The sequence below is a fragment of the Culex quinquefasciatus genome, chromosome 1 (assembly GCF_015732765.1).
Source record: "Culex quinquefasciatus strain JHB chromosome 1, VPISU_Cqui_1.0_pri_paternal, whole genome shotgun sequence".
Classification (NCBI taxonomy): Eukaryota; Metazoa; Arthropoda; class Insecta; order Diptera; family Culicidae; genus Culex; species Culex quinquefasciatus.
In genome coordinates this window covers 102,623,847-102,639,118 of record NC_051861.1, presented here as the reverse complement: position 1 = coordinate 102,639,118, position 15,272 = coordinate 102,623,847, and the positions used below count along the sequence as shown (strand labels likewise).

At 34.7% G+C, this 15,272-nt stretch overlaps 2 protein-coding genes across 3 annotated transcripts in view; one reads left to right on the top strand and one right to left on the bottom strand.

The window, feature by feature from the left end:
- LOC6040732 (muscle-specific protein 20) overlaps positions 1-15,272 on the bottom strand; it is a 91,019-nt gene that overhangs the window by 19,981 nt on the left and 55,766 nt on the right. The gene's annotated exons all lie outside the window — the stretch shown is intronic.
- Positions 659-13,742, top strand: LOC6054639 (myophilin). Its single transcript, XM_038252355.1, has 3 exons — positions 659-885; positions 7,381-7,701; positions 12,710-13,742. The coding sequence occupies exons 1-3, from the start codon at positions 880-882 to the stop codon at positions 12,890-12,892; spliced, it is 510 nt and encodes a 169-aa protein (XP_038108283.1). The 5' UTR covers positions 659-879; the 3' UTR covers positions 12,893-13,742.

Sequence of the window (15,272 nt, the reverse complement as noted above, 5' to 3'; positions counted from 1 at the left end):
TAGAAAAAAAAAACATCGAAGGCTTTTTTTTCTATTCCTAGTAAATTCGTAAATTGATGAATAACATATTTTTGGGTTCTCAAAATTATTACACAAATGTATAACCAATGTCTTCACGCAGAAAAATATTTTGTAGAATTTGCCTGTACGAGGTTTGTTTCAACAAAAATTTTGTTGAATATAATCAACGCCGATTTTGCGTTGAAACAAACCTTGATTTTCTCAATTCCACAAAAATCTTTTGTTGTTTTGAAAAAGTTGCTTTGACGTTTAGCGTTGATTCAACAAAAATCTTGATTTTCAAATCAACAAAATGTTTTGTTGATTCAAATATGCCTTATTTTTCTGCGTGTTTAAGTAACTTGAATTGCCCACCCTACTTCTCGCACCAAACCACCCACATCGACACTCACACGAGCGCGCAAAACCTGCTGAGCAAATCGCGCATCACTCCAAAACGATAGAAAGAGTAGGTGAGTGGAAAAGCGGGGGCGGGAGGAGGAAAAATCACGTGTGAGTGGCCGAAAAACACATCGCCGCAGCATCGGAAGAAGGAAACATAAGCGCGGAAAAAGCCGGGTTGGGTGCGGCGAAAAAGAGGGAAAGAAATATATATATTTTAAGTCAGTTTCGGTTTTCCTCCGACCAGCCTGCCAGCCAGCCGTTTGGGTTTGGTTCCAAGCCAATTTCGCGAATCTCCAATCTCAGTCTGATCGCAGAAATCGGCGCGAACGGGTGTGAGTTTCAGAGTCCAAGTACAAGTACGCTGAACTGTATCTGTGTGTGACCACCTGTAGCAGGTTCCAGAGGGAGTCCCGAGTGGTGCAACTTTATCCAATTAGCAGAGTTTCGTGATCCAGAGTCGTCTCGAGTGACAGAATGGCGGTAATGATTTGTTACTTGTCAAATTGGGGGAGGTGCCCTGCCGGCTTTCGGAGCTTGTGGGGTGCTTGGGGTAATGGAAATGGACAGCTTGTCAGACCGGTGATGTCCGCCGGTGACCCATCGCCGGAAACTTCTAGAGGTGCAATGTGTGACACAATGTTGCTTTTGGCAGGTTTGAGGTTACCGATCGAAAATTTGAGGAAGAGTGATAGTTTTTTTTGTTTTTTGAAAGTTATAAAAAGTTATTGGATGTGTAGTTCTCTGGCCTTCAACGAAGTTATAAGATAGTATTTTTTGTATCAAATTTAGAATATGCTAATACAGAGAAAACCTTGTTGATTCCCATGTCGTTGAGCATTGATTGGTCCCGTCTAAACATAGATGCCAATTCAATCGTGAATTTATTTTTTCTTGAAATACCGATAAAATTTGTTTGCAAATCAATATAAAAAACGTTACTTAATCCACCATTAGGTGGTTGGTGCCTTCCTCGCATTTTGAGTGTAATGCTAGGCCTCCACAAAGTTCATAAATAACACTTAAGTGCTTATAACTTTTGATAGGGTTGTCAAATCTGCAATCTATTGAACTCGTTGTAAAGGTCTTTTGATTACCTATCCAACGACAAGTCGCATGATAGATCCGGACAACGTTTTCATCGAAATATATGAGATCCGGCCTCTAAAAAGTTCATAAATAGCACTTAAGTGTTTATAACTTTTGATAGGGTTGTCAGATTATCAATCTTTTGAATTTGTTAAAAAGGTCGTTTGAATATCTTTCTAAAAATATATAATATGACGAGGTTTCTTACAAAAACCACCCTTTTTACAATCTTCCGGACTTTTGTTGAATTTGTTTTTCATCATAGCTTTTGAAGTACTTAACTAAACTTCATCATTTTCAATAGCGCCTTATGGGACCCCAAGATGGATCAAATGAGACCAAAACGGTCCAAATCGGGTCAGCCAGTGCAGAGATAACTCACTGCAATTTTTTTTGATCAACATCTCACCACACACACAGACATTTGCTCAAAATTTGATTCTGAGTCTATATGTATACATGAAGGTGGGTCTAGGAGGTCAAATTAAGAATTTCGTTTTTCGAGTGATTTTATAGCCTTTCCTCAGTTAGGTGAGGAAGGCAAAAATTGATAAGCGAACGTTTTCTTTGAAACTATAAATTCATATTCTTAATGCTTAAGACGCTTCAAGGAATAATTGGGTCCTCATGGTGAAACGGGACGGAATTAAATTGATTTTTTGGTGAAATTCCTGCAAATAAATAATGTTGTAAATTTCAGGTATAAATTCCATAGAATACTCTTAAGCAACAAAAACAGGAGAGTTCACCTGGTTGCTTAATATGATTCCATTGCATTTACAATGTAATTTATCGGCAGAAAGTTCACTTAAATTCAATTCTATCGATTGGGGCGTGTTCAGGGAGCCCAGCTCTACTATTTTTTGATGAAACTGAAGCGTTTACTGACATCAACTTTTAAAAATCTTGCGTTGGGTAATTATTGCTCCAAATACTTGTGAATTCAATGTTTAACAATAAACTCATTTTAGTCGAGGCTATATCTTAATGTTTATCGAAATTTTAAACCTTCAGTTCAAAAAAGGATTGTAGCACAATAACAGTAGTTTTGTAATTAAATACAAAAAGAGTATAAAAAAAAAACAATTTAGAAATCATAAAAAAATATTCTAATAATTTGTATTCATTTAACACTGGAACGCCCAACGCATGTCCAACTTACACGGACGCCCAAGCCTCCCAAAAAAGTTGGAACGGTAACTTCAACACGCCCGTTCTCGGGCATAACTCAACCAATCGGGACGATTCTTGTTCCCAGTGATTTGTAAGAATGTCTAGATGATCCTAAAATTTTGCATAACTTGATTTGAACAAATCTGTAATTTCTGCGACCGAAAACATCGTTCCAACTTTTTTTAAACGACTGCCTCCGCGGAATTTTCGGCGAATTTTTTTACACGCGAAAAAAGTTGGAACGATGTTTTTGATCGCAAAATTACAGATTTGATCAAATTAAGTTCTGCAAAGGTCTAGAATCATCTAGACATCCTAACAAATCACTGGAAAGAAGAATAATCTTGATTGGTTGAGTTATGCCCGAGAACCATTGAGTTGAAGATACCGTTCCAACTTTTTTGGAGCCTTGGGCGTTGGAATGTTATTTTAAGTAAATTAGACAAAAACAAGAAATAATATTCAACCTTAAAATTTTCAGCCTTTAAAAATCATTTTTTTATTTTACTATTATAAATTTTGATCACCATTGTTTCTAAATGAACATTAGTCAGCTTCAATTATCTATATAAGTTCATGTTCAAAATTAGCTACAATTCAGATGCGATTGTAATTAACATTCCAACGCCCAAGGCTCCAAAAAAGTTGGAACGGTATCTTCAACTCAATGGTTCTCGGGCATAACTCAACCAATCAAGATTATTCTTCTTTCCAGTGATTTGTTAGGATGTCTAGATGATTCTAGACCTTTGCAGAACTTAATTTGATCAAATCTGTAATTTTTGCGATCAAAAACATCGTTCCAACTTTTTTTTTCGCGTGTAAAAAAAAATTCGCCGAAAATTCCGCGGAGGCAGTCGTTTAAAAAAAGTTGGAACGATGTTTTCGGTCGCAGAAATTACAGATTTGTTCAAATCAAGTTATGCAAAATTTTAGGATCATCTAGACATTCTTACAAATCACTGGGAACAAGAATCGTCCCGATTGGTTGAGTTATGCCCGAGAACGGGCGTGTTGAAGTTACCGTTCCAACTTTTTTGGGAGGCTTGGGCGTCCGTGTAAGTTGGACATGCGTTGGGCGTTCCAGTGATAATAGTATTAAAAAAAATTCACCAGAAACTTATGAAATATTTACTAATTCCTTCACAAGGATTGGACTTAGGACAATGGTCAATATGGAGACATTTATGTAAAATTGTCTGGAGAATCGACTCTCGTGTTCGGTTTTTGAAAATTTTGATGTTTAGAGCACTTTTGAAAAAACAAACAGTTTCAGTAAATGATTTTTGTATTTTTTTTTTGGTGAGTTGCTCCATCCTGCATTTTTCGTGAGTCTTTTTGTAACATCTTGACTATTTTCACAAAAATTTTGAACCAAAAAAAATCGGGGGCTCACCTTCAAATTTGACTTTTATACTTAAAAATCAAAAAATCTCATAAAAGTGGAGTGTTTTTTTTGGTTCAGTGTGTTTTTTCCGAAAGTTGTCTTTGACTACTCTTGGATACATTGCAACGGCTTCAAGATACAGCAATATTTTAATTACGAAATACAAAAATATTTAAAACACTTACGCCCTTCTAAAAAGTCATTATCGAGTGTAACTGGCTGGTTTATATAAGCGTAGGATGACATGTCTACAAAGTTTCATTGAAATCGGAGAGGGTCGGGTACAATCGATTCCCTATTTGTCATGGAATAGCTCTATGATAGATTTAATGTTAAAATGTTTGTAAATACTTTTAAAACTGGTCTAGTTCAGTTCTCGTACACGGAGAAAAAAGAGTTCCCAAAATCGTGAACAAGCGTTCATGAAAATGGGAACCTCGAACAAAGTGTTCAAATTCCATGGTACGATTTTGAAAAACGTACCATGAAATTTGAACACTTTGTTCGTGGTTCCTATTTTCATGAACGCTTGTTCACGATTTTGGGAACTCTTTTTTCTCCGTGTAAATTAATTTTTTACACAAAAAATGTTGAACTCTAAAAGGTTGCCTCTTTTATTGAGTTATTTTGTATAAAAAATGTGTAATAATATGAAATTAAACAGAAAATGATGATTATTACCCAGTTCCTGATGTAAATCTACTTTTTTTGAAACAAAATCTGTTACATTTCCGAGATGTTATTTTATCATTTTTTCTATGTAGACAACGTTATACAGTACTTGTTCGGTAACTGGGCTGAGAATGAGCCCAGTTACCGAATGCTGCTCGCTAACTGGGGTGAACAAAAAATTACGAGGGGACCACCGATGCATAATATTTTCCTGATGAAACAAAAAAATAAAAGTTACTCAAATTTGTTTACCATGTTTACTTCTTATTTTTTTAATTGTGACTTAAAATTTGTTAAATGCTTGCAGAAAGGTTTTTTTAGTTATTGGAATTGATTTTTAAATCTTCCAACCCCTCGGTCATTTCGGTTTGTTTTGGTTTTTTGACGTTTGTCTGCTTTTTAACTGTTATCGAGCGCCTAGTTAAAAAGCAGCCCAGTTAAACAACGCCCCGTTACCGAACAACTACTGTACAACAAAATGGTAATATTCAACCATCATATTTGCAGCCTACCAAAATTTAGAGAAAAGTGTAAATCAGCAAAAAAATTGTTTTGTTTTTTCTCTTAGATGCTTTCTTTTATTCTTTTTGTTATTTCAACGATCGAATAGTAAACTAAATTATCGAAATCGAAGTAATATTTTTAGTATCTAACTTACACTCAAACCCCGATAGTTTGACACCAACAGTTGTCAAACGAACGGGGTCACTTTTTAGTTTGACGAAAATGTGACCAACCACCGGGGGTTGAGTGTATTTTGAACAGATTTTGGCGTATTGCCGGCTAGAATATACAATTTTTAAATTTGATAGCAATTTGTCATCAATTTTTTGCATGAGTATCGGTCAAAAATGACTTGTTAGACATTATTGTCGTTTAAATCTGGGTGCTGAATAGTAGTTCGCAAAATGGCCTCAATTTTGAACTGTCAAAGTGGAACCAATCTACTGTTCGCCAAATGTAGAGAGTATTGTTATCGATCATCAAAAAATGTGTTTTTTTTTTGCAAGAATAAAAATGTATGGCTTTCGAGGAACTGGAGTTGAAGTCAAGAAATCTTATTAAGTTGCATGCGAGATCGACATTTTTTATGATTATACATAAATGGAAGTTGTTTATGGAGTCGATGCGGTTGTATCCATCCAGAAGCTGTCTAAATTGTTTGATTCCGTTTGAAAACATACTGGTTTAGTGAAAATCTTCTCTGTTTGTTGGATCAGCTTTGCTAAAATAAGTTATGTTTTTTCGCTGGACCAGGAAGAGCTGCAGGTTTTTAAAATCAGCTAGGGTGTTTATCTGCGATATCGCAGAATGACACTCTTGCCGCAGTTCTTCGTCATACGTGAAAAAGAAAAACCTCTTCTGACCGATCGATACTTGAAAATATACAACATTTTCCAGCAAAAAATGTCAAAAACTAGACAAAATAAAACATTTACTGCTGATTATAAAACAGCGCAGTAAGAAAAAAGTCATGCTTGTGCTTGAACAGCCTCATACTTTGTAAATGTAAACAAAGGGGGATCATTCAAAAATCACGTTACGCATTCTCTCTATTCATCACCCAGGATTAAATTAAATATCTTTTCCCAAATTAAAAGGATTTACATAGTTTATTTACAAAAAAACACACACACAAAATCAGTTCACCAATAAGGACATGTCATTCATGTACATGTCACCTTCTTTGTTTTGGATGCAAAGCAAATACAATGTGAAAAAGGTATACAAGTGTTTCTATCTAAGCTCCAATCACAACATTTTTATTTCACCCGCAATTGACGTTCAATTGCAAAAATACCGACACCGGAAAGGGGTTAAGGTGGTGCAATAAAATAGTGTAAACAAAGCAAACATTTCACGTCCAATTATCACCCAGCGCAGGGCAGATGCCGTAAAACGATTTAAGCTAGATACACCGCGAAACTGCCAACAGGTATTAGCTCGTTGAAAACAACACACACCTGTCGAACATTCTTTCGAGAAAAATTAACGTTGGCGGATCCAAAAATAACGATTTGGGTTTCGTTTGCGGGCTAAATATCATATCGCAAATCTCTACCATCGTGTGCTCGACCATCTCAAGCTTATTCCGCGCAAAACATTTCTAAATTAAAGCGAAATTATTATCTTCCATCAGCTTTCGCAAGCGGGTTTTTTCGAGCACTTGTGCCAAAAATTTAGCCAGCGAGGTCAGTCAAGAGTTTTGGTCCAGCGAGTGTTTAATGGTTTTTCAAGTTCCAATCGCAGTAACCGCGGCCAAATTTCACCAATGTTTTACAATCAGCAGAGCTTGCTGTGATTTAACGGGGCCAGATTACGGTTCACCCAGCACTGGTGATTAAGGTAAGGGCTGGAAAGCGCGCGAACCGAATCGGGAAACTCCGCGGGGTTCGTTCCGGTTGTAAAGATAGTTTTAAAAATCAGTTTCGCGATGCAGGTGATTAATGAAAACTGTGCGGCGTAAACTGTCAGCAATGTTGCAGCTTCTGGGCACGTGACCGGAAAGGGGTTACTTTTAATTGGGGGTTTGCTGTTTAGGGAATGATTAATAATGAATTTGGTGCAAATATAGAAAAAATAAAAATGATAGAAAAACACCATTTTGATAATTTTTTGACTAAAATCTTACCCTCACATTTTCCCTCCCCCACCAGCCCCGCAACAAGCAACAGGAACAGGAAGTGCTCGACTGGATCGCGGGCGTGCTCGGTGAGAAGCTGCCCCCAGGTGCCTACGAGGACGTCCTCAAGGACGGTGTGGTGCTGTGCAAGCTGGCCAACAAGCTGGCCCCTGGCTCCATTAAAAAGATCCAGGAACGGGGCACCAACTTCCAGCTGATGGAGAACGTCCAGCGGTTCCAGGCCGCCATCAAGAAGTACGGCGTCCCCGAGGAGGAAATCTTCCAGACGGCGGACCTGTTCGAGCGGCGCAACATTCCCCAGGTCACGCTGTGCCTGTACTCGCTGGGACGGATTGTGAGTATCTTGAGTGTGTTGCTTTTTGAGCATTTTGGCAAAGGGAGGAAAAAGAGTTTCCAAAATCGTGAACATGCGTTCATGCAAGAGAGAACCACGAACATTTCTTTTTCAAAAACGTACCATGCAATTTGAACACTTTGTTCGTGGTTCTCAAATGCATTCACAAAAAAATATGGTAATATTCATCAGGAAATGGTGACAGATTTTGTGTAAAAAAAATGATTAATTTTTCCCCAGAAAATGATGAATTTTCATCAGTTTTTGATAAATATTCATCAGGTTCATATTTTTACACATTTTTTGTGTAATATTACTCAAAAAAAGAGGTAATATTCAACCTACCAAATTTTCAACATTCCAAAATTCAACTTTTTTTTCTGTGTTGTTTTTTCAGTTTTTCTATGTTATCCAAGGTCATTGCTTGCCCTTTGAAATATCTTACAGAAAATGAGGGAGCAAAAAAATTTACTAGAATAGAAGTTTCTTTAAAGATTCCTAAACTATTCAGAACAATTGTGCAACGCTTATGTATGCATTTTATCAAACAAATACCAGTTAACACAAATTTTGAATTTACAGGTCATAAAAGTCTTAGATTTTTTTCTAAACTTAAACAATTGATAGTAGCATAACTGTAATGATGTATGAATTAATCTAGTATCAACATTTTGCAAATCAGAATTGACATTTATAATTAACTTATTTTTACGTTTTAACTGCTTATTTTTTATCATTTATTTTGTCAACATATTTTTCCAAGCTCTCTCATAAAAAAAATCTTTAATCTGGCAAACATTTTACTATGTGCAGGTTTTTAAACCTGTCCATGAAAAAAGCAGAATTACTTACAGTTTAGTTGCTCATTAATTGAAAATTTATGCATTAGTTTGAAACATAAAAAAAAAACAAGGATCTGACACGCATGCAGATTTCTGAAGTCACCGCCAGAGGCGCTGTCAATATTGTTTACGTGTGGTTTTTTGAAAAGGTTGTATGAAATACATACATAAATATTTTTCCAAATTTTTTTGTAAGTATTCACTATCTTTTGCATATAAATTTGAGATGATTCCAAGTATTAAGTAAATTTCTCCACATTTAACAATTATAATATCAAAATATTAAAAAAAAAATAATTGACCATCCAAGCAATATTTCAAAATACACTAAACTAAAAATGAAATAGATTCAACTTCCTTGAAACAACATAAATTACTTTTGATTCTTCCTGACCGTTGGTTTAAAATAAATTGCGCTTTTAAAATACTCTTTAAATTTCCGTCGAAAATGTTTAAAACTATTTTTAATTGAACACCAAAAAGGTGATATGCCAACATTTAATGCTCGATGGAATTAAATGCTGATCCCCAAGTTCAAGTCCGAGATTAAATGTAATTTTTTTTAAGGACAAAAAATTAAACTAAAAAAAATATTTTTTTGTAAATTATGGCCGATGTATATATATTTTTATATGTATGTGGATGACAGTCGTGACGTAGCCGTGAAAAAACGGATCTAACTATTGACAAACTTGTTTTTAACCCTCTCACGCCCATGGTTACTCCAGAGCACCAAAACTTTGAACTCAAATATCTCGGAACTGACACAACTTTTCATGATGCTTTAAGTTGCAGGTGTTCATGTAGAATGTATACTAACATCTCCCCAAATTTCATCAAATTTGGTTAAGCACAAGCAAAGTTACAGTGTGAAATGTAAACAAAAATGGGCCAATTTTAGGAAATAAATAAGACCTGTTTTCGAAAGCCCGTAAAAATACCAAACACAAAATTTTATGAAACAAAAATGTTTTGCTATCATTTGAACCTTGGATAAGAACCCCTGTGAATAACATTGTGAGTTTGGACAGGTTTTAAGTGTTTTTCAACCTTTTTCATTTGGTGCACCAGAGCACCACCTAGGCATATGAGCAACTAAATATTCAGGAGCACTTTTTTCTAAATTACAGAAAAAGCTTATTTTTATCAAAACAAAAGTTTATAAACGTTTTGACTATTCATAAACAAGACAAAACATTGTTATTAGACCGATAATTTTATTATTTTCCTCATTTTTCATGAAAATGGTTGTTTGTGGGTTTTGAATGAGCCAATTAAAGAAACCTGAAAATGCAGAGATTTTAGAATTTGTAGTTAATACTTCAGAAATATGGTCTTACAGCAAAGAATAAGTAGTTTTTAACACATTTCGAAGCGTTTTCAAACAAATGAACCAATAGATTTGAAGAAAACGAGATTTTGTGGTTTAAAAAAGTTGCTCATCTTCCTGATGGTGCTCTGGTGCACCACTTCAAATTCTACTTTTTGCCTCAATTCGATGTTTGTGGGTCAAAGTAAAGTATTTCCTGCATTATTGTACCAAAATTAAGCCATTTACTATTTTTACGATAAGCAAACAGCTCTGGGCGTTAGAGGGTTAAAAAACGTCAGTAGGGCCATTGTTGTTATTCAAAGGATTGTGTGATTGAGGTTTTGCAGCGTGACTGTGTTTCAAATGTAGGTGGCGCCAAAATGAGGTTACTTGCCAAAAATCGTATTCGTTTCTGCTGAATTGAAGAACAAAATCGCGTATTTCTCATGATTCCCTGCATCATTCTTAATGAAACTGGTTGCAAAAGACGAGAAAAATTTTTTGCTTTTAAATAATGAACATCAATTTTTGGTCGCGCAAAAATTTGTGAACTTTTTCTTTAAAAAACATGTTTCAGAACACGAAAAAATGAGTTTCACCGTATATATCAATGAAATAAACAGTTATATAATTGATAACAGATGTGTTAACGTATATCCAACAATTTTCATTGATTTTTGACAGACTTTCTTGCCAAATAGTCCAAATTACTATCTTTTTCTAAATTTCCAGTTTTCTCATAGAAGAATCAAACAAATATTGGAAGGTTATACACCTAATTGTGGGAAAAAAATTTCTCATCCGAATCCGGCATAAGTTTTATAAAAAAAATTGATTATGAAGGAAAAAACACATTTTTTCAAAAAATCATAGGTTCACGCTATTTGTTCATAGGTGGCGACATGTGTCTTTTAGCTTTGCTGCAAATTCACTATTGAGGGCATGTTCAACTAATTTTACTAAAAAAACACGGTGTTTAAACTAATTGTGTTTATTTGATCGCTGTTTGAAATTGATTTTGTTTTTCGCAAAAATGACGTCTACGAAAATCTACTTTTTTAGTGTATACTTGTCAAATGTGAAATGCTATTTTTTTGGAAAAATGAATTGTGTTTATACGATTCCTTTTTTATGAAAAAGTTTAAACCTTTTTTTTTGTAAGCAATTTGAAAAGAAGACAATTTATGTTTAATTGAATTAATATCATATTCAAATTATTGGCATTTAAGCAAGTTTAAATTAATTACTCCATATATAAAACAAAATGTGTTAAAATACCTTTGAACACTTTTTTTATAACGTTTGAACTATTATAGCATTTAGATATCGATCGGAAAGTCTTGCAAAAATAAAAAATAAAAAAAAACTATCGGAAAATATTTTGTTAAAGATAATAAAGAAATAAAACACTACATTTTAATCTTATCGTAAACAAAGAAGTGACTGTGTGAAATTAAAAATGTTGCTCTAAAATACATGTTTGCTTGCATTAGCCAAACTTACAAATTAAACAAAATATCCTATTTTTTTTTGTTTTCAGTAAATAACTTTCTTTTAATAATAATCTGTATGAAAAACATTTTAAGTATCATGCAAATTGTGATATTTTGTGTAAGGTCACAAGGTTACTGAGACGACTTTTTTACCTAGATGCTTCCTTCAACTATTCCAGGATATATCAACTTCTTTTTTATTTGCAAACGTTACACAGTAAAAAAAAATCATGGTAAAATTTCATCTGAAAAGTAGTTCATCTTTTATGTCAGAAAAAAACTTTAATTTTACCTCTAATAATGTGTAAATTTACATCTGGCAGACGCTAGAAAAAATTATCAGTAATCCCAAAAAAATATTAAACCGGCGATAGTTATATCTAGCTTACAAAGACCGCGCCATTTTTTTTTACTTTGTAGAAAACTGTTTTGTCTCAACTAACTATAACAGGATGAAGTTGAAAAAAAAAAACATTTCGAATGATACACAAATTTAACTTAAATAGATCGCTAAATTCAAATAAGATGTTAAAATAAGATATTTTTTCCATAATTACATGATTTAAAGTTCCTATGAAAAAGTTCTGGGTGTTATGTTACAGACATGACCAGTATGACAAAGAACTTAGACTGGTACATTTAAAAAAAATACTTTTTCTCTCAGCTCTGGACGAAATCAAGGAGGAGGCAAAATAAAAAAAAACGATTTCTTATTTTAAGCCTCATTTTGTGTTTGAAAATGCTTAAATTAGCGTTATTCAATATATTCCCAGTGTATGCATCGATTTTTTTAGAATTTCAATTATAAAATCATTTTAAGTAAATAATTTATTTTTGCCTTGAGATTTTTTGGGCAAACTTTGAAAGGGGATGGGGAGGAAGGAAAGGGGGACAAAAACCTGATATAAAATTTACAATGGCTTGCTGACAGCCTTCAAGAAACCAATTTCACGATATTTTAATTATTATATTTTTGGATTTGGCTGAAACATGGGGCTTCTCCTTGACCAAATATACAAATCTGTTTCTTGAGATTTTATGATATTTTCTGATCGCTGTGGTGTCCTTAGTAAAGTTGTAGTTGGTGAGAAGGACAGTTAGAACAAAAACGGGCTGTAATGTTGTAATGTTTTAGAAATCGTCTATAGCTTGCACAAACCTTGAAATATGTACCATGAAAAAAAATCAAAAATATCAGGAAGATCAATTTACAGAAAATTAACAAGAGTTTAAAAAACTTTCATCAAAAAAAATAATTTTCACTGGTGGAAATAAAAGCACAACATTTTTATTCGAGACAAGCATTTCTTACAAACAAATTCGTAAATAAAACAAATTCTAACAAACTTTCTCATTTTTAGACCCAAAAACACCCGGAATACACCGGCCCCTCGCTGGGCCCCAAGATGGCGGACAAGAACGAGCGGACCTTCACCGAGGAGCAGCTGCGCGCGAACGAGGGCCAGCTGAACCTGCAGATGGGCTTCAACAAGGGCGCCTCCCAGTCCGGCCACGGCGGCTTCGGCAATACGCGCCACATGTAACGACTTCATCTTCGTCAACATCGTCACCACCCTCGTCGTCGCCTCACACATCAAAACTGTCACTTGCAGCTTGAAAATTAGTCATAAGTCTAAAAAAAATATCTCTTATTTGTTACTACTTTCGCGTACAAAATTAGGTCTTTTTCAACTCTCTGGAAAATTCTGTTTCGATAAAAAAGGAAAACCGCAATCGTATTAATGGAAGTCGGATCCCTCGTCGTCGCTTTCGTCAAAGGCAAATTCCCGCTTAATTGTCCGTTCCTCACGGAATGACCCCGAGAGTGTTTATTTTTCCAAAAATCGCACACGAAGATCGAGCAATTTTGCCAGCAACGAAAACGACGACGTCGGCAGACCGCGTCAGATTTTGCAGTCATTGCTATTTTTAGGGAAAAACCAGCAACAAAATGGTTCAAAGTTACACACACTCACACTCACACGCAGTACACAGACACACATGTTTCTTGGCTTGAGACTCTTTCTGTTGGCCGCCACCGTTTTTGGTTCAACCACCCACGCGTCTCGCGTGATTTTCAGGAGGGAGGGAAAAAAACTCCAACAAAAACAAGCGATTTTTCGAGTAAACACAGCAAAACATTGTGCAGCGAGGATTTTTTCGCTTTCTGAATGAGGTTTTGGTGGAAATATGGATGCACGCAGGCCGTAGCAGGTCGTAAAATTGGTCGTAATGTCTGTTCTTTTCGGAGGCGGAGGTCAAACAAAGACGAATGCATCCATCATTCAGTGGGAAATTTATAGGTCAGAGCGGTGGCAGCTTTATACAACGTATTTATTTATTTATTTTTTTATTTGGAGAATAAAAGTATGAATTTATGTATAACAAAAAAAACGGTTTTGGTTAATTTGATTGAGAATCATCTTTGTCCAAAAAGGTTGTTGGATCATCTCGCATTGGAAAGGAAGACTCGCTACTACTCGCTTGCCGAGTAGATAAAAATATCCTTTTGTTTTTACATTGCATTCATGTAATATTATAAGAAACAGTGAATGGAAAACGTAGAGCTAAACTGAGTTATTTACCTAATTTTTGTATATCAGGCTGAAACTTTGTAGCAATGAATACACTGCGTCATTAGCTCGCCCAAGTCTCAAGTCTCCATATTATTTTGGCTACGAAGCTATTCGAAGTGGATGTTGGATGTCATTTTTTGAAATGGAAAAACAACGCAGCGAGAATTTTGGCTTAAGCCTCGAGTCGATTCTGGCTCAAAATCTAGCCACATCATCTCAAGGCTCGCGAAAAAATGCTCCTCAAAATCATTTGAAAATAAAAGTGTTGCAATTTTTAAAAACAATCATGACGGTGATTTTTTTTAAATTCGATTTTACATGTAAAATAAAACATGCAAAAATGTATTGTAAAATCACCCGTTGAACCTTGTAAGTGTAATTGAATGATTTTGATCTACATCTATAGTACTTTTTCTAGAGTCAGTGTGTCAGTCAGTCACATTTTTAAACCTACATTTTTATTTTGTTTTTAAAAGTTTCATTTTTTATGTATACCTGTTTCATTTAGTTCAGCATGAATATTAAAATCCTTAGTAAAAATTACAACATGAATTTTATGAATTTAAAATAGTCCAAAATCCAACTGATGAAGTTTTGCATAGTGATCATAATCAAGGAAATGTGGCAATATTTATTATTGTAGTGTTAATTGATAATTAACTCTGTACTGGCAATTTTTTTTTCGAAGATTTGTATTTTTCCCATGTTTAGGAGGTTCTACGAAAAACTTTACTTCTCTTGTTTTATGTTTTTCTTGTTTTATTTTTATTATTTTAATTTGCATTTAGGCCGTTGCCAATATTTCAAAGTTTATACACGGCGTGTTTTCTAGAACAACCTTATCAGGAAAAAATAGTCATCGCCACTTTCAAATGTGTCTTATAGGAAATTTTCTCAGCTTTCCAATGCTTCTAAAAGCGAAATGTTTCATCGGGAAATTTCTGAGATATCTCTATTTCAAGTTTTAAGGTTTTAAATTCCTTCATTATTTACTGGAAACTTTATACTAACAGTTCAGAAAACTTAACAAATGATTTGTTTCATGAGTCATTTACTCATCAAAATGTATGCACATTTTGATGAGTAAGACAAGAAACAACTTTGTAGAAGGATGCAAACCGCTAAACATTTTGAAAATTATGTTTTGTCTAAGTTTTTGAATTCTCAGGTGGTCGCAGTGAACTTAACCCAATGCATTGGGCAACAAAAAAAAAGTTTTGGAATATGTCGTAGATTTTGACCTAACCCGAGCGAAAGTCTTCTCTTTATTTCAAGATCCCACCACCCACCACTTGAAACAAGACTGCTCGCTTCTACACTAAACACCAGACTAAAGATCACGCTCTGA